The following is a 21,089-nucleotide window of genomic DNA, read 5'->3' as shown; positions in this document are numbered from 1 at the left end:
GATAGCTTGACACCGTTGTACATTCGCACGCGCACGCGCACGCACTCACGCTCTCACACTCGCTTGTTCGGAATATAGCTGTTGTGTTCCCTTCTGTGAGTCTTCTTCGGCACTAGGCACTGGAGCGGGTCGGCAGCAGATACATCTGATTGGCAAATCAGCAGATATAATAGCATTTGAGTGTGTTTAGAGAGTTTCGTGCAAGTTGAGTTCAAACTGAAGGTTCAGGTTGACGGGAATTCAGAAACTGCGCCTTCCAGGTGAGCTTCAAGAAGGAAAATTGGATAAGTGTTCAGCAAGTGTCCTGAAGGGGGAGGAAAACACAAGCGATTTCCGCGAGTTTCAAGTTAAATCAGTTTTGGAAGACTAGAAGGAGACGTTACCGTTGACATACATAAAATATTTGCGTTTGGTGAAAGTCACAGATTTAGAAAGGCGTTTTTTTACAGAATAATTTGGGGTACCAGTAGAAAACCGGTCGATTCAGCAGATAGTCATCGTATGATGTTCCAGCTGGCACTATGGTGATTAGTTCAATGAAGCGGTTGGGCAACCGGCAGCCACGGTGTCTGATGGGGGGCATATCGAAATACGTCTTTCCGGCATTACAGGTCCAAACTCTTGATGAAGATGAACAGTCCGGACTACTTCTAACCTTTTGAATTCCATGTCAGTAACAGCAGTTTGAAAAAGTTATGACCAAGAATACTGGTTAGGCTTTCAATAAATCGCGGGACTCGCACTCGTCGGATGATCTGGCCCTCTTATGGTTGGATTTCAAATGAGCCCCTTTCAGTTTCTGTCCCAATTCATTTGGTTTGGACGCTTTCATACTTGGGACATGCACCTCCTGCTATCATCATGACTTCAAGGACACAGCCTTTGGCTTGCACCTCCTGGAACCCGAAATATACGATGCATCCGTGACAGTGGGAATGCTTTGAGGTTTTCTCTCAGAATCCCACCCCTGAGATATATTTTTAATGAGATGAATGCCAATAGCTTTGAGAAATGGTTTAAACTACCGCGGTTTTTAGCATGCGAAAAGCTCCATGGTTGTCCGTGGACTTGTGGAGAGTGGTTGACGTCCTGCTAAATGCGCGCGTGCGAGTCTGTGTGCTGTGTTCGGTTTCCCTATATGTAAGTCCGTTTGTGTGTGAGTGGGCGTGTCAGCACATGAGTACTTGCTACGCTGACTTGACGATAAAGACAATCGGTGTCCTACGCGTCAGCTTAATGTGACGTGGTTTGAGTATGAAAAAGAAACAGGTCTCGGGATCCAGTGAGCGACTGTAAGCTAAACATTCAAGCGTGTGGGTGACTGGGTAGCTACATGGTACTGTCACTGATTAACCTTCCGGGTAGGCCTAGGTAACTTCTACGAGACACCAACTTTTCCCTGTGGTAGTATGGCGCTATACTGCGCTTTCAACTACAAAGGCGATTTCCTGGCACGTCTCGGAATTGGGCCGTATAAATTAGAAACGCTTATTTGTTCATAAAGTGTTGAACCGTAAGCCTGCGGAACAATCAAGATATCCATCATCATCATCATCATCATCATCATCATCATCATCATCATCATCATCATCATCATCATCATCATCATCATCATCATCATCATCATCATCATCCTAATCATCATCATCAATATCAGCTCTAAGAACCGCGTAATTGTCTTACAGGGCTTGTAGCTGCCACATTTTCGTTGACTAATGATTTGGGTAGATAGCTGCGCATTGGAGGCGGGAGCTGATGAATAAACGCGTAAATACAGCACTGTCAGTAGGCTGTCAGATGGGGGATGGGGAAGAAAGCTATGCGTTGAAGGTAACTGCCATTGAGGGCGCGTCTGGGCCATGTCTGACAATGTCTCTAACTGTTGATGTGGACCGTCTCGGGGTCCCCATCCAAGAAGACGGCAATAACCAATGCAGCTGGGTTTTCTGGTAATGGCTTCTATGAAGCCAATCTATGCTGAAAAGCCGAGAAGCACTGTACAGCTGTTTCATCCTTATTGGGAATCATCAGCAGTGCGCATCTCACGAAACTCCGAAGAGTCTGGAACCCGCGACCTCCCGGCTAGTAGCTTGAACACTTGACCGTTCGGCCACGAGTGGCTGATCAGCAGTGTGATTAACTCGCACTTAGACAGGATGTAGCGCCGCTCATCCTTCAATCACGGGATCCACATCACGCGGTCACACGTGTTGACTGGCTCCTCGAGCAACGACTTCTCAGATAGAAGTTTCAATCATCGAGTGAAGTTTATACATCCACTGAGCTACTTACAGATTGTTGGTAGTTGGAAGTCGCGGGTTAGAGAGTTTCTTGGGATGCGCACTGCTGATGATCCCCAATAAGGATGAAACAGCTGTACAATGCTTCTCGGCTTTTCAGCATAGATTGGCTTCACTTACAGGACGAAATCCCCACAAAAATCCCAAATCTCTTCACACTACCAACAATGGCTTCTATACTTTGTTGCTAAGTCATTGTTTGACCCCTCTGGCTTCTTTTCACCCTTCACGTAGTTGTGCAAAAAGACCCCTTCGATGAAGTAAGTTGACTGGCGCACTAAGCATGTGGCCCAACCAGCACAACCGATGCAGTGTGATTAGTTTATCTGTCATGGCTGAATTACTTCTTGCGAATGCCGTTCGACGTACTTCATCATTGCTGATCCAGGGTTCCCACCAGAATCGGACACTGTTCCGAAGACATTGATGTTCAAACACTGGAAGTATTTCGACGTCCTCGGTGCGCAGCGGCCCGTTTTAAAAGGTAAGCGACTTTCATTCATTTGCATACCAACTCGGATTTGAAGGGAAGACTCACCTGGAAACCAGCTGAATCTATGGTGCAGCAACTGAGTGTGTTGTACCAGAATGCCTCATGTTTCGTTTGGTACCATATTCGAGACATCATGAGACAAGTATAGACGTAATACACTAATCATAAGATTTCTGATAATTCTTCGACAGCCGACGACCGGTTTCCTCCTGCTTGGGGTACATCATGTGGGCGCAGTCCCCTAGTTTCTGTCAAATAAAAATCTAAATCTTTCAGCTGTTACAACCTTCCGGTGCCTAGCTGCCATGCCACCAGAAGTAAACCAGAAGTATCCCAGAAGGCTGGGATACTGTCAGGTTGCCCAAGCCTAGATGGGGAAAGTCGAGAGGCAGAAGTTGAGTTCGAACCGCGAACCTTCTGGTCGGTAAATTCGCGCTCTAGCCACTTAAGTCATGTCGCCCCGTCAACCTTATGTTGTACTTGAACTCAAATCGCAAGAACGTAGCGAACTACAGTGATTTGCATACAAATTTAGTTTTGACGGGGGGCCCACCAGATGACTCCGAAGGAGGGTAAAACCGGCCGTGGGTTGTCGAGGAGTTTCCAGCAACCTCATGAGGAGTATATTACGTCTATATATGAAAACGTAGTTTCTGTGTGATTGGAACTGACGGCAACTGAAAGCTAGCAGTGTCTTTTGTACAGGATACAATCTAATCGAAGACAACAGGCGGTGGCCGTGAATTAGGACAAAGCGGTGGAGTCCATTGCAATCATTCACTTTCTGTTTTTACCAGAAGCTCGCTACTTTGTGACTTCAGCAATTCAACTCGTTAGATTTGTGCATTTTTCTGAATCAGTTAAAACAGGTTGCTAGGTAACATTGGTGGATTTCTTGATACTGGTAAGGTTCCAACTGTCCTCGGACAAGGTTGATTGGACCTCGAGGACGGAGCCTGCCTGACGAGGTTTAAAAAGAACAGGGTCAAATGTGTGATTTCGGAGATGTTGCGTAAAGATTAGTGGCCACCGCTTTATTTGGTAACGTCGGGTTTTCAGACCCGAATTCGGTCCGACGAACAATCGCTTTATTTATACGTCACATTAAATAGGTATGCTTATGTGTTCCTCTGACAAATTCCGATTTGAACAAACTTAATCGTTTGGATGAGCGTGGTCGAATTTCAAGTACAAAATCGATAACTATCGATCATGAAAACAGTTTGATTGTACACCTTCAAAATCAGCTGACTACGAAAGAAGATGCGCACGTGTGGGTAGACCATCTTGAACACCATCCACGTTCTCACTCTTCCCTAGAATACTAAAAACATCACTCATTTGTAAAAGTGTATCATTTCCGATAAGAGTGTTACCTAGAAACTAAGGGTTAACTGAACAGCTTGAATGCCTCCAGGGCTTATCAGAAATTTTGTTGCAAAAGCATATACATGTTGCATCAACGCTCATCAGTTTAGTCAAGTGTGTGTTTACTTTGTTCTTTCCATGCACCCCGGTTGATCCAGTTTACGTCGATTCAGTAAGAATTTCCTATGTTATTCGACCTCATTTCCAGACATGCTGAATGTCAAACGGACACAAAGGAGCCGGCGAAATACACGGACTCTGATTTCCTTTTGTCTTGAAAACAATCTGACATCACTGACAGTATCACGTGACTTGATTCTAGCTGTGTAGTAGTCAGCATTCTTGCGGAAACAGCCCGAAGGAATTCGGCATAACTGATTCGTCCGGATGCGTGTAGCTCTATACTAAAACAGAAAAAATACTACTGAATAGTTCGCCTTGCTTGCAAGCAGCCAGCTCGTTCGTATTTGTGGAAAGTTTTTGAAACTTTATAACTGTTTTCCTAATATTGACCCCATGTAAACTAGAGAGTCGATGGTATTTCTAGTGTTTTTGTAGAGTATTGATATTCATTTGTTCAATGTGCGTCACGCAGGCGATGACTAGTTGCTCGTGAAAAGTTTGTGAATAACGTTTCCTTCGCCTGCAATGAGTGGAATGAGAAGAAGCCCGCTACGCGTGAAAAAACCGGACTGATTTGCAAATGAGTACGTTTCTCGGACACAGTCCGATTTGGGTTCAAGCAGAACATAAGGTTGACGGAAACTCGGGGACTGCTCCTACCTGATGAGCCCGAAGTGGAAAGGCGAAACCGATCGTGGGCTGTCGAAGAGTTTTCAACAACCTTGTGAGTTTTTTCTTTTATGAAAATCCAGCTGCCCTGTTCAGGACTCGTCAGACGTGCTTATCCCCATGGGGTTTGAGCTAGTAGATCCCTGAAGTCATTCGGCCAAACATAAAATTCTGAGTTTGCCTGCATGATGAAATTATTCATTGCGGTCCACCATAGTCAATATTGCGTATGGTAAACCCATTATTTGTCATCCATTTGTTCTCGAAAGTTCGCTTAGGTTAACGAATCCGCCTGAAAACTCTTTATACTGGAAAACGTCGAGTGTGACATTAGGGGTTGATCAGATGGCAGTTGATCTGTTCGCCTTGCTTGGTAACTGGCCTGCAAACGTTTCGTCCCCAGTCGAGGAGACATGGTCAGTGCGCAGTTGCGAAGCTCGGTGAACAGATCAACTGCATTTCGATAAACTGAGTGTAACATTAGCGAGCGCACGACTACCATTCTGATTTTCTGAGCGAGCGGTATGCCCAACGTTGTATGCGCTCCACGTAACTTCATTCAAGGGTCCCAAGAACGAAAATTTCTCTGTCTGGAATATTAGGGTCGTTTTCTAACATCTCGGGTTCAGTCAGTCATTCTGTGGTACTTGTAGATGTTCAGATATTCATGTAGGTGATGATATCAAATGAACGGTTAGTTCGATACTTTATCAAGCGGATTCCACACTGTACGTACACTGAATGCAGATAAACGCAAAAGTGAAGGTTGCCGCAATCTTCTGTCAAAAACTGAGCGCACAAACAAACGGCAAGTGGCGTTAAAACGTGAATGTGTCTCTAACACGATAAAATGAGTATGAAGTTTAATCGAAAACTCTGTTTGAGAACATGTTAAACATGCCAGTGGATCACCCACACGCGAAGCACAAACAAATGACCTTGTGTGGGTGGATTTAAGCCAGTCACATCATGTTTATGCAATTAGATTTCTAACACAATTCAGTACACCTAACGGGACCGCTTAGCATGGGGCAGTTTCATGCTTGATATTCCGTTATGCATCGTGTGTGACGTCCAAATATGTAAGCTTGAAGCAAGACAGATGTGTGCGGTAAGCGAGAGTTGAATAGAATATTTCAACTCCAATGCAAGACCTATTTTTACCGCTAAAATGGGAACTCGTGAAATAAAATGAGTCGGGCACACCAATCACATCGCTCAAGTGTGAACACGTTCGACTGTTCACAGGTGATAATTCAGATGCGTCCAACGTGCGTTGATGAAGTAGTGCCTACACGCTCGCCTCTCATGTCAGATGTCCGCGGTTCAGATCCCGACACGGCCATTGGATATGCACTGCTGATGAGCTCTAATAAGAGCGAAACTCGGGTCCAGTGCTTCCCTTTGGTGTTGACTCACCGGAATAATTACACTAGAAAAGGAACACGGTCGTTTAAACGAGAGTGGTGTGGTTATGAACAAGAAATAAGAATTCTTTAAATCTGTTACCATTAATCGATAAACTTGTCAGACTAAACTGTACTGAGAAAATGCTTTTCAGAATTGCCTGCATGTTTTTTCATCAAACTATAGGGTAAATCTGCAGTCTTTTGTTTAAGCACATCACTTGATATTCGGTAGTGAGGTAATCGGATTTTTAAAAAAAAGCTAACCCACGCGTATCATCAAGAATAAACTCTTTGCTTAGTACATGAGTTAACTCTGTATTAGAAAGCAAAAACAGGCACCTAGAGTTTGTCTTTTGAGCATTTTTTGGTTCTTCATGACAGGGGATGAACTAAACTACGATTGAAAGGCACACCAAGGCGCTCTCTTAAAGAAAACCGTCTTTCATCATAGCGGCTGCGTGCATTATACACAGATTTTACAATGCCATTTTTACTTTATTTAAGTGACGATCAAGCTTATCGCTACTGGCCAATGAATTCTAGGGGCACCACTGTTTCTGTACACGTATTTTGCGGCTTGAGTGGTAAGTCTGGTTTTTCAACCGGTTGAACAATTCCAGAGGTGTGTAATCTCATCAACCAGTCACAGTCATATTCCTCCACGTTCTTGCTAGCACCCCCTTCGTACCGAAGGGAATGAATAACCCTGTAATGGGGGCATAAAGGCATCTCACGTTTGCGTACTTTTGACTGCAATGAGCTCCACCCGTCAAGCACTCGTCATCACCGTGATCTCCGGACTACTGCAGCCGACGTATTTCGTTTCAATTAGCTAAGTCCCACCACAGATAACAAAAACCGAGGCCCCGTCACGAGGACTCACGTCTGATTCAAAACGATGGGAATAAACAGAAAATCAATGATTATTGATTTATCATTTCATAATGGCTGCCAAAATTTCAGCGCAAACGCTTGGTCAAACAGTCTATGGTGCCCACTGTAAGACCGAATTTTTCCAATCCAGCTGTTAGTTTATGTGGGTGTTTTACTGCATCACACATTTCTAGGGTACTGTGGGTTTAGAGTGATTGTCGAAGAGTGAACCAAAGTCAAAATCACCGGGATTTTGACGTTTTTAGGAGTATATTAGCCACTTGGATGAGAAACGAACTGATATCATCCCTTGGCATGGTATTCATACCGCCAGAGTTTGTACGGTAAGCCAATCCAACTGGTCAATGAGTGTATCGAACGGTTTTCCGATACCGACCAGCTTCCGTGCCACGAAGTGGATGAGTATGACGCATGACCCATGTTTTTTGGATAAACCACTTGGAAAACTGGATTCTTGAATATAAGGTGACACAAGGTGATTAACCAACTGTTTTTACATCATTTTCAGTAGGCAGAAAGTGTGGCTTACCGTTGGTGAAGGCCCCGAGTTTGAAATCCCGCGGCGAAGCATAGTGATTGATTGTCACGAAACGACCTTGAGAAACTAACCAGGTGTATTCAGGTGTCCACCAATATGCCCACTAGACCCTATTTTAACGAACGCTGATTGGCGCCAACACCATGTTAGTTCCATTCCAAACCATCTGCGGTCGCAGCGTTGGCTTTCAGTGTTTAGGAGACTTGGGAACAATGACAACTTGCCTGCGAACTCTGTGACCCCTTTATTCTGACACGCGCCGGTAAATTTTTAGAAAACGAACAAAGTACGTACAACAACTAGGGAGCTGTTGTTGTCCAATAAGTCATTACCAGGCAATAAACTCACTGCATTCGACTTATGATAAGGTATTACAGTGGATTTCGACTAACATAAGATCTGAAAATAATGATTTTTGATTATTGATTATCTGACTATCGATTGGACCCTGAATGAATCGTCAGTTTGAAGATTTTTATAGTTGTTATGCCATGACATGATGGCCTCAAAAGATGGTCTGCATCATGCTTGATGCCCTCTACAGTTTTGCTGGCCAAATAAAAAATCGCAATCAATTGCCACACCAAAGGCTTTCCACCGAGAGATCTTCTGGCTCGCGTGAATTCAAGTGCTATTCAGGTGGACACCATTCCAGTTTGTCACAAAAGAGGAGATCAGTCGGAAATTTGCTTCTATACGCCATTGTCGTTTGCTGTCTTTACTCGTCGGCCTTTATGCATTTGTATTTCAGAGTGCCCATTGTCTGTTCCCATGTTTGAGAGAGTAGTAGAGATTAGTGCCCTTCAGATTGGTGGATAACTATGTGTAATGTAAGCGTCAGTGTAAACTATATACTACTTTACGAACCAAGTTGGAAGTGTGATGGACAAAACATGTATTTGGTGCGTTCGCGCTCATACTTATCCTACTCCATAACCAACATGGCGGTTTAGCTTTCTTTTAAGTTCATAGTGATGAGGAAATCCTTGGAGCGTTGCACTCGATGGAGTCAACCATGGTCAGTCGGAAATTGATATTTTTGCATAATGTGTAGCATACAGGCTGTCTCGACGATCTGTTGTAAATTATTCCGACAAAATGTCTCCTGTTTCTGAATGGATTGAAATTGGCAGACGGTCCAGTACTTCATCAAATGTCTTTGTGAGGTAGCCGTTGTGGGTTCTTTGCGTGTATTCTTGTGGTCTTGACGACAAGGTACTTCATAGAGCCTTCAGCTACGTTAATTTCATCGGATATGTAAGCCCGACTAGACAGATGTCCACGTCAGCGACTGTCTCAGATCCTGGAGAACATAACTATCCGGTGAAATCCAGAAAGGCATAACCATCTTCAAACCCAGTTGGGTGCTCCTATTCCTGACTTAAAGTCCCGAATTCATGTCAAATCTCTCGATTACCATGGGTTTCATAGCAACCTGACACAAGGTTTTTATCATGACCACAGTGATATTTTTTGGGCAGATTGTGTTAAAAAGGTGGGAGTTATGACGGAAGTGTCCTACATACTCCTAACACGGCGACTCGACCGATTAGTTGTCATGTCCTTGAGATATTCAGGTATTTAGAACTGCAAGCAACTAAATCGCTTAAAACGGCTCTCGGTTCCGAAAGCTGTTGCGTACGCAGGTCATTGTCTAACCACCGGAATAGAGGACGAAGAATTTAGATGATTTCATCATTTGTTCTTGCCGAGAACTTGGTCATTATCTATTGATGAGCTCCAATACCCATATATACAGGTACGATTGTTTTTTTGTCTTTATCGGGTCTCACCAGGCGGGTGATACTGCCAGGTTGCCAAAGCCTAGATAGGGAGGGGACCAAAATAAGTTTTTCAAATAAATCATGGTTGTACGGCAACAAAGCACCAGTGTTGAGCATTGTTGATGATGCTCATGATGATGGTGAGATGACGAATGTGTCCAGGTGACGCCTGTCCTCATGAGTGGGTAACTAAATGTAGTAAATAACTGACCAATGACCAGCAACTAGCGAAAGGAAAGTCTTCGCTGCGGAATTATTTACTAGAAAATGCGAACAGGCTATCGGACAGGGAAGCAAAACTCTCATTTGCATCTTATTTACAAAAACTGAAGATCCATCTTCTATTGAACGCGTCTTCCTGAATTTTCCTGGATATTCATTGACTGTTGCTCATATCCAAGCAAATGCTACAAAGCGACTTCACAAATTCCGCAGCCGATATCCCTTTTCAAGAGACCCAAAGCGAATCTACAAGAAGAAAACATACTACTCGCATGCCTCCCCCATCAGTAGAATCACCGTTACACCAGTAACCTCATGTAGTTCTAGGCAGAGCTAACGTGTCCTATTATAATTTTGTGCTAAACACTTCATCGGCAAAGCCAGGTTTTCAGTCGTTACGTGCCGGCGTCGAGCGGCTAGAAAATATTAGAACTGCGCATCTGTAAGGAAACAGTCTTGTTTAGATGTGACTGTCTGCAGGATGCTGATAGGTTGGTAGCAGGGATGTAGTATAGTCTTACTTCGGGTACATGGGATAACATTACGGTTTACTCAGTGATATGTTTGCGCACAAAGTACACCTGTCAGAATGAGTTAACATATGTTTTGTACTGTTCTCGTCAAATAAATGACAGTACAATTTGCGGGATCACGTTGTTTATTGTGCATTTTGGTGCAAATGTTTCCCTTATCACGTGACTGTAAACGTGGCAGGTGAAATAATATGGGGTTTATGAATTTTTGGAGCTTAGAATTGTAAATTTCATGGAAATGGGACGATAATGTCAGCACTTCATGACAAGTCGATTCTCGTGCTGTTATCCATAATTGTCCGGTATTGGGATCTTTTCCATATAAGCCCGGCCACTAATGCAAAAGTGCATGTGCGAAAGGTTAAGACCCGCCACTTGTTGCCAGTTCCAGTTTAATCTACGCACACAACCTCGACCTATTTTTGATGAAAACAATTCTTTATCCGCATCTATGCCCATTTTGTTCAAAAAGTTTTCCCGTTCGGACGTAAAACCCTAAATGACCTTTCTGACGCTTTCAACTCTCGTTCATGACAAGGAGACTGTAATATGTTTTTTTTTGCAAAGCCACGGAGTAATGCATCAGCAACGTTTATGCGACAATGGCCACCAAATGACACTTTCGACTGTTTCTGACAGGTGGAGGTATAATGCCCGACAGTGTGGGCAAGAGATCGGTCTTCGAAAGGGAACTTGGCTGGAGTGGTCTAGGATGGGGTTTAGGACAGTAATTCTATTCATTTATTGCTGGTTCAAAAATTTGGCAAAAATCAAATTCTGCTCAGAGGAATAATCTATTAGCCACTCGACCGCTGTTGACTGGGAGAACTTTCTTCGCGAATTTTGCGCCTGAGGACTTTTGCAGACTCCAACAGTTATCAGCGGCCCAGGTCTACACGTCGAGATCGATGAAACGCTAACTTCTCGTCGTAAAAACCACACAGGGCGAGTCCTTCCCCAGCAGTGGATTTTCGGAGGGACCTGCCGGGAAACTAAAGAGTTGTTCATGTAGGCAGTGCCAGATCGAACTGCGACCACTTTGATAGACATAATCCAGGACTGCATCGCTCCCGGCACAATCATCATCTCCAAAAGGTGGGCATCATACCAAGGAATTGAAACGATGATTGACACACCGGTCTTTAGTGGACAGCTACTTGTGTGAGTTCGTTTGGAGGCAAAGGTACCGAAATACGGATCTTTTCATGCAAATTATTAATGACATGTCCCAATTTAACCCTCTTATATAAAAACTAGAGGCACAAATTTCATTCCGCTTTTTTCGAAACTGTTTTGGGTGGCGGGGATTAATTTTCTGTTGGGGCTTATGTGGAAAAGATCCCGGTATTGCACTGCGACATGTTACCTAACGTAGTAATTTACACCTTTTCATTATGCTACATTGCATCACATTATTATATAGCCCGTGGATGTGTGTGAGTTTCTGAACAACTGGGTTCCCGCGTACGACCGGTTGGTAAGTTGTAGACCTAATCTCACGATCATCGTATATAGTATTTTGCGACAAGTTTGTAACATTTTTTTACCGGATTTATCTGTCATATGTATTATACGGCAGTTCATATGCACAATATATTATCTCATACGTTATATTAGTTCTAAGATAATATCCTTTCTTCTGACATTGACATAAGCATTTCATAGAAATTTTTATCGTAATTTCTTTTGATCTCAGTCAGCCATGTGTTCAACTGTAACGTCGCTTTGATGTCTGGCCGCTCTGCCATCTGAAAGACAAATGACGGCTGAGATACTGCATAGACAAGAGCAGTCGAAACGCGGTGGTGCGGTTCAAACCAAATGACTTTTGTTGAGTAAGTTCGTGTCCTAACCGCTGGGCAATCGTGAGCTCCAAACTAGTGTATTTTACTTCCCAAATAAGTGTGCTAATTTGTATAGGATACACGTTATAGACTACAAGGTCAATAAATTTGGGAAGCAAACTAATGGATCAACTCCGCACTATTCAGCACTTTATTTTAGTGCAAATAAAAAAACCACCAAATTTGAAATTCCAAGGTTCATAGATAGAGGAGTACTTTTAGGACATCAGTGCAGGAGTGTTCAAGCAACCTGAACAGTATTCAGTCTTAGGTGTCTACGAGTGACTAAAATGTCGGGCTACACCCAAAATTGTACCGCGGCTTTTGGATCCAAAGTTCCGGGACAAAGAAACGTTCCAATTCTGTAGATATAACACACTACTTATAAGGCTACTGAAAACTCTTCGAAAGCCTACGACAGGTTTCGTCTTTCATTAAGCTGCTCAAAAACATCATAAACGAGCGGCCCAGCTGGGAGAGCCTCTCGTCAAAACTAAATCGCCATCAAAATAAATGCAATTCACTGAGATTCCAATTCGCTGATAAGTGGTTTTCTAAATGATGTGGAAACATCATCGTAGGATTTCAAAATCCACCGCAAGCTGAGGTGCTTACCCTTGATGAGAGAGATGAGACCACAAACGATCATACAGCTTTCGACAAACTTTGGGACGCGCATAAACATTTTACCCTCATTTCTAGAGTATCCGAATTCGCGCTGAGTCAAACCAAGTTCACATGTTCTCGGAGTGCAAACTCACAGAAAGTGAGGGGGTCTTGCAAATCAGGACAGATTACAGTAAAGAGGAGAGTACTTGTGTACTTTTCAATTGACCAGCACAGTACCTCATGTTTTCCAAGTTATTTTGTGGCATCGTATGTGATCTAACAGATTCTCTCGATGAAAACATCAAAACCGAGAGATTCAGCTGCGTTCCAGGTGAGTCTCTCGAAAAACCAAATTAGTTTGCAAATGAGTGTATATTCGCTAATTTCGTGCAATTTGGTTTCAAATAGAAACTTGGAGACTGTTTCTGCCTGATGAGCCCCAAAAAGGGCGAAACCGGTCGTGGTATGTCGAAGGATTTTCAGCAACCTTATGAGTAGTACATTACAAAATGACTCATGATCCACTATGGCATCAAAAGGCCAGACTAAATTGCCGTGATATTGCTAGATATTGTGTGGCGGCGTAGGTCTTGTGACATTCATTCGCGAACATAGACATTCGAAGCCGTTTGTATTTTTGTTGTCATCATACCGGGACCTCTTCCTCATCGGACGGTGTGATTGATTTTCATGAAGCTGATCTTTTGCCCTCGCCACATTTATAAAATCTGGCCACGTTGTCAATCGTCAAAGTATCTACCTTACCATTATGGTTGTTGAATCCTACGGTTATTGCTTCCATCAAAACAAACTCAAGGTTGCCATTTTGCATATGATTTAAAATCTTAATTGAACAGTGCTTTTGACAACCTATAATGGTTTTTTGTTTGATGATCAAGAGGCTCGCACTAGAAGATGCAAACCTGTCAAAGAGTATTCCGTCATTTGGGTAATTGACAGGTTATCGACTAAAGACCGAAATTAAAGAACTGACAAGGTGACCTTGCTGGCATCATTTTCGTTGTGTTTGCGTTTGATCAGTGAAAAGTCACGAATTACTGGGGCGAACCATCGCGAACGTGTTTTGTTTGTGGCCCGTTTGAATCATCCGTCTTACAATCAATGACGATGGTATTCTTGCGATCCGCCAAGACTGGGTAATGGCTCCTGACAAGCTAGTCGATCCGCTGACATGGTCTAACGGTGATACTACTGATGGAGGATGCATGGGAGTAGTATGTTTTCTTCTTGTAAATTCGCTTTGCGTCTCTTGAAAAGTGAGATATATTATGGAAATTGTGGAGTCGCATTTTCTTAGATTTGATCAAAAGGCAATGAATATCCAGAAAAATTCAGAAAGACGCGTTCAAGGAGAAGATGGATGTTCAGGTTTTGTAAACAAGATGCGTATGGGAGTCTTGCTTCCCTGTCCAATGGTCTGTAACTGTTCGGTTGGAATTTTCTAATAAATAACTCCGCGGCGAAGGCCCTACTGTCTTGTCACCACAATCGTAAGTCAAGTGATATATGACATTTGTAACAGCACAGTCAACATAACTGCGTCTGCGACACGTCGTGAGCACACTGCAGATGTCTTCCCACCTGGTAACGAAACGTTTGCAAATCATTTTTCAAGCTTGATAAACCAAAAGACAACCAATGGACCCACCCAAACTACAGGTTTTCAGCACTAACGAAAGCCACCTGGGATTGCCGATTTCATCTGAGCAGAAGCTTGGGAGTTTACCTGTTTCAAGCTGAAATAAACCAAAAGACGACCAATAGACCCACCCAAACTACAGGTGTTCCGCACTAACAAAAGCCATTTGGGATTGCCGATTTCATCTGAGCGGAAGCTTGGGAGTTTACCTGTTTCAAGCTGTTTAATAGTCTGGACTTTTCCACTCTTCTTACAAGAATTGATCATGACAGGCCAGATACTACTCTCTTTCTCTATCCTGCCACATCATTGAGCCTGTGGACGGTGTTAAGTCCCGACTCATCACATCACAGGCAGGACACGTTTCACACACAACTTTCGTTTTCTCAAATTTCATTCTGATGGTTTTCAGACAATTTACCCAGGGAAAATACCTATATATTTTTATGCCTTCTTTTTAGCTCGCTTTTTCTTTTCCACCTGACGGTGATCGCTTTAAGACAACTTAGCATACTGCCTAACAACTCTAGATTCGTTCAGATAACATTTTTCAAAGATTTTTCTGCCTCTATGACTTCTGTATTGTATGTGTTTCATCCTTAATACTAAACATGGAAACTTTAAAATAAGTTGTTCTAATCCGACATTTCGGTTGACCTGAGCAATCGTTTTCAAGGGTTTTTACAATCGATTGAATGCGAGTAAAATTCAGCGTTTCAGAAGAGCATGGTAAACAAAACTGCCGATTGTTTACAGAGCTCTTCTGAAATGATCACTTCTCTCACTAGGTTCCAAACCTTTTCCAATCGATTGAGAGTGCAGCGCTATTTGAGTTCGCTATCGTGAGCTCTGATTGGTTGCTTCTTGACACTAGGTGGCAATCGGATGTCACCAGAGCGTGTGGTTGTGTGTTCGCGTGAATATGTGTGTGCTATGTGCCGCAGTTGTTCTCACACTCGTTGTGGTGTGTGTTCGCGAGAATGTGTGTGCTGTGCCGCAGTTGTTCTCACACTCGTTGTGATACTTTCTTGTTGAGATCTTCGCTTGACATCTGGCCAGTATGCCTACTAGATTGTGTAAGCCGGATTGACGGTGATAATCCACAGAGATGGCACTTCAGACGCTATCTTCAGGTTCATGATATTGGAAAAATTCTTTAGAATCGATAACGCCTTACAAGGACACCCCGTTTTGGCTAAGGACCGAAACATAGCATCAACTGCGCCTAACAAACCCCCTGTGCAGAATATCCGAAACATGGAGCGGGTGTACGCTCAAGCTTTGGAGATCAACATACAACCGTAGTGATGGCTTAGATTGGCTTTAGTATGCAGTGTAGCAAGATGTCAACAGCTAGCGAAAAAGGAACGCCCGCATATCCTAGTCAACGGGCATACACACCCATGCACTGGTCGCGTTTGATTGCCAACTGATTTCATAAACAAACCAATCAGAAGAAATGATAGCGGACCCAAATGACGCTGACTAGCATTCAATTGATTGTGAAATTCAGCTAAATACACTCATTTGCAAACTAATTTGATTTTTTCAAGAGACTCACCTGGATCCAAGCTGAATCTCTCGTCAGTGATGTTTTTAAGCAACTGAATGTGCTGCATCAGGCCACCTCACATTTCATTTGGTATCACTGAAAGGAAGAAGGCCTTCCCTAAGGAGTAGTCTAGTAGAGAAACACCAACTTAACAGTTACAGGCTATTGAACAGGGAAGCGAACCTCTCATATGAATCTTGTTTACAAGACTGAATATCCATCTTCTACTTGAACGCGCCTTCATGAACTTTTCCCAACAAATTCCGTAATAGATCTAACTCTTCAAGTGACGTGGAACGTATTTACGAGAGGACACTACTCGCATGCCTCATCAGTAGTATCCACCGTTACACCATGTTCGAGATATTGCGATACTTCCGTCTGCTCTAGCTGGCTTGGAGTTAAGCTTATTTCTACATCAGTACGCCTCACTGCTCCCGTACAGTTTTAGTTCACCTGCCGTCTAAAAGATATCTAATCCTTGCCACTTAGCGCTCTGTTCTCAGCGTTTTGTTATTCTGTCTTACGGAATGTATGCACGTTTATTTGAGTAGTTGAGTAGTGCTCTAAAGAGGCGCCATTTATAAAAAAAGACATTCTATTCCTTTCGTTTTCACACAACTGGTTCAGGGACCTTGGATATATTTTCAACTCTGTTGTTAGCACAGTAATCACGAACGCTGTCTCACGTTTTGAGCAAAAATCAATAAACAGTCCACTGTTGTAGGACTGAATAGATCGGATTCCTTGCGGGTAATTTCGTGGTTAATCCGGTCTAGAAGAACCGCCAAACACGTGTTTTCGTGTTCTCCTTACATGGGTGACGTATCTGTTTTACTGGAGCAAAACAACAGGGAGGTAGGCGAGGAGCAAAACCAAAAAAACAACGCTTGATCCGGCTTATCCGTGTAGCAGAAGCGGAAACAGGATCATTTGTGTTTTCTTTGACGTCAGTGAGTGTCGAGAAAGCCAGACAATGAGGATGCGAAATGTGGGTATATGGGACTGACCCGCTTAAATTGAGTTGTGATCTCCCGTCTCTTGACATTAACGCAAGTGAAGATTTCGGTTAGGTGTTTACTGACTAAAGCCGCCCAAAATTCTGCATGTTTTGAGTTTTTACTAAGCCACTAAACGCGAATTCTCAACCGGAACGTTCCAACCAGCATCAGACTAGCTGAAAAAGAACTGTGGATTTGCGAATATACACTCATCTGCAAACTAATTTGGTTCTTTCGAGAGATTCACCTGGAGCACAGATGAATCGTTTATGATGTTGTCAAGCAACTGAGTGTGCTGCACCAGGCCGCTTCATGTTTCAGTCGCTACGATATTTGAAATATCGCGATACATGTATAGATTTGTAATGTACTGCTCATAAGGTTGCTGTACATTTGCTCTCGGGGATTGCACCACATTGGAGTGCAGTCATTGACCCACAAACCAAAAATATAATTCGGTTTTCGGTGTGCTAACTCATGAAGCAAACTCGAGGACTGCGTCTATCTGATGAGTCTCAAGAAGGGCGAGACTGGTCGTGCGCTGTGGAAGAGTTTTCAGCAATTTTGTGAACAGTTTCTCTTATGCGATATCTCGAATATCGTACCAACTGAATGATGAGGCGGCCTTTATGCAGCACATTCAGCTGAAGAATATCATAAACGAGAGTGTCTCTGTGCGGATGAGTGTATTTGTCGGACTCAGTGATAAAACTCTATCGGAAGACAGTCGGCAACCCATAATCCAAAATGATTATTTGGTTTTCCGTGTGGTAACCCACTAGGTGTTGAGTTACCACCAGTGGTGAATTACCAGAGCTTCAGTTGTACCATCTCGTTTACGCGAAAATACGCATTTGTGGTTCAGAACCATCATCATCATCATCATCATCATCATCATCATCATCATCATCCGAATCATCATCTTCATCTTCATCGTCATCATTCGAATCATCATCACCATCATCATCATCATCATCATCATCATCCGAATAATCATCTTCATCTTCATCATCGTCATCCGAATCATCATCACCNCCGAATCATCATCATCATCATCATCATCATCATCATCATCATCATCATCATCATCATCATCATCATCACAAAAACGCGGAATTGTAGCTGTTTTTATTTTCAAAACAACACTTTCGGATTCAAACCCTTTCCACCTGTTTACTATCACTGCTCAACGGAATTATCAACAAATCTGAATGCGTGATCTTGACGCAGTATGCAGAATAAACACATGGTCCCATTCATATTTCGCTACACGAGAGTTAAGAATTACGACTCATTTAGATGTGTATTAGGGTGATTCCGAATTCGAAAACCTCCCCAAAGTGCTAGCGAAAATTTGTCGTGAGACTACTCAACACAATATGTCTGATCTTTNTCATCATCATTATCATCGATAACTGCAAACAATCCGAGTACGACGGCAGTAGAGCTCCCAAATATCCTGTCAAATTCAAGGCTTACCTCTAGTACCAATGCTGTGTCGTTTAATTTTGCCTCTAATTATTCATTTGAAACGCGTGGTTGGTGAACAAAAACGCGGGAAGACGTATTTGAATTGTGATCGATCGTCCTACCGAATAATGGTAACTACGCCAAAAAAACAGCCACTCCTCTGTGTGCCCACTAAAATATCTGGCAGTCTTCTTCCCCTCCTCTGGTAAACACATTGACAAAACCTTGGGCTGGCACCTACGCTGGAAACTAACTGCCAGTTGACAAGTTTGAACAACAAATCTGGTTTTATCCTAGTCCGAGAACACCATCTATTGTGTGCAGTCTAGTTCAAAGTGGAAAAGGTACATATATGCCTATCTGCTCAACCCTACTTGCTTGTATCCTTTTGAGTTCCTAGTAAGAGAGAATAGTCGAATTTACAATGAACCCTTACTCGGAAATCATTTGTTGCCACTCTTCTCGAATATGGTCCCATAGGATAATCTGGCCCATCGGATTGTGGGCGACATGGCTTATGGCCTCGGTGATTTCACTCTGTTCAGCCGGCTGCCGGGATAGTAATGAGGTTATGTATCTGCAACCAAGAAAGAACAAGGGAAACGGTGGTCCCATAAGTGAACTTGTACAAAAGGACAACATTAGGTCACTTATGCTTGGTCATATAGAAAATTCTCGCGGACGACTAGATCAATATTGCTTGTCTTACCATAGTTACTATAAATAGAATCAACTTTGTTGAAAGGCACTATATCTTACTATGGCTTAACGAAAAGATGATATCTCACAGTAAGTTGTTGGATCAGATGTACCGTACAAGCGTCTAAAAAATCTGAATTTGAGATTCTTATACGCTTATTGTGACAATGAGCTGAAGCGGTACTCAAGTTGACTGGTATATCCAGAAAATTAATTGCTGAGAATAACTGTACTAGTAATAACAATGCAATTCCTTGATCTTTCATTCATTACCCCCTGATAACTATTGGCCAGTATGTCTATAAACATCACGTAGTTAGGTATACAGACCTCAAAAACCAAGAGATTCTCACTCGTTTAGTAACCATGCATCTCTTGTGCAGGGCAATGCATATCGAATATTGGATAGTTCGTCATCGCGATTCACCGTCTTTAGCTGGTTGTGCAAGAACTGCCACTCCAACTGTCCACCCCATTGGATGGCTGTGCAATAGACTGTTGGTCGTAGCGACGGCGGTATTCTACAAAGAGCGAAAGTACAGGAGATTCGACGCTCGTGTGGATAAGTGACCAATAGGACGAACTCCAAACTTTAACGTTTAGTAAACTTGGTGGAAGACACACTCCGAACGCTTATGAACTTCATGAAAACTCATCGTGAAACTCGTGGAAACAAACGAAACAGCGGCAAGTAATAAATAAACTTTCCCATCCCCCCCCCAAATAATTATAAGGGCAAGTCAGTATTGGGGACAACTTCGATCGTGGCATTCACATTTATGGGCGTCAAAACCTCAGTATTACAGTTAGTTTGTGTTTTTCACGACTAATTTGACACAAGTGGTCCACATAGTCTTCACTTACAGGGCAAAATCCCCCACTGGGCTGTCAAAGAGTTTTCAGCAACCTTGTGAGTAGTTTCCCGTATGAAAATATACTGCGATATCTCGAATACCGTTACAACTGAAATATGAGGCTGCCTGTGTGCAGCACAATCAGTTGTAGAATATCATAAACGGGAAATTCAGTTGGGTCTCTCGTGAAAACCAAATTGATGTGCAAATGAGTGTATTTCTCGAAAACAGTCCAATTTGGGTTCAAGTAAAACATAGGGTTGACGGAAACTCGAGGACTGCGCCTACCTGATGAGCCCGGAGTGGAAGGGCGAAACCGGTCGTTGGCTGTCGAAGAATTTTCAGGAACCTTGTGGGTAGTTTCCCTTATGGAAATAAGAATCGATGTCACTTCCCGTTTTTTTTTCTGTCAGTTTGTAACATGTATTGGTTGGAACAAGCCCAGTGACTTACCTGTTAGTGTGGTTATCTGCCATCCAATCAGCATATAGTTGCTTTGCCCTCGTGACGCACAAACGATGGCCGACTCGACACGCCAGTTTCGCCAAGCTCCCGCGTAGCAAACTGTGGACAGCGAAGAAGACAGACACAACAACAAGGAGACTTGGAATCACATATGGTTATGTCGCACCTTAACTAGCGCTTGATGGATCGATCGCGGGACCATGGATGCCAATCCGCCATGCTGAAGTTCTCGTCTTCACATATGCTCCGACAAACTAAATCAGATAGTTGTTCTATCTTGCAGTTATTATACGCATTTTGGTCTAAATTCTCGGTATTCAAAAAAGAATGTACAACAAGGTGACAAGGTGTACACAGGCGTGTTACCGTAAGGCAAGGTGGGTATCTCCGCCTTGCACCAACATCCTGGCATTTATACAGGCACAGTTGCCAGTATACGATTCCACTACCTGAAATGCTACTCTTGGTAACTTCAAAAGCACCAGATGATGTAAGATTACATGGCCCGCTGGCTGACCGCAAACCACTGTCGTTTTCATCCGCTATTGAACATCATCCGAATCATCATCATCATCATCATCATCCGAATCATCATCTTCATC

General features: G+C 43.1%; 1 protein-coding gene across 1 annotated transcript in view; it reads right to left on the bottom strand.

Annotated features, from left to right (window-relative positions):
* T265_11538 (hypothetical protein) overlaps positions 1-20,689 on the bottom strand; it is a gene marked incomplete at both ends in the record, with an annotated part of 55,105 nt that extends 34,416 nt beyond the window's left edge. Inside the window, 4 exons of the mRNA XM_009178217.1 lie at positions 18,906-19,046; positions 19,522-19,689; positions 20,476-20,586; positions 20,637-20,689. Coding sequence (XP_009176481.1) covers positions 18,906-19,046; positions 19,522-19,689; positions 20,476-20,586; positions 20,637-20,689 — 473 coding nt within the window. The remainder of the gene's footprint in view (positions 1-18,905; positions 19,047-19,521; positions 19,690-20,475; positions 20,587-20,636) is intronic.
* Between the last annotated feature and the right edge of the window lie 400 nt (positions 20,690-21,089).

This window comes from Opisthorchis viverrini (assembly GCF_000715545.1).
Source record: "Opisthorchis viverrini unplaced genomic scaffold opera_v5_519, whole genome shotgun sequence".
Classification (NCBI taxonomy): domain Eukaryota; kingdom Metazoa; phylum Platyhelminthes; class Trematoda; order Opisthorchiida; family Opisthorchiidae; genus Opisthorchis; species Opisthorchis viverrini.
This window is presented reverse-complemented; position numbering and strand designations above follow the sequence as displayed.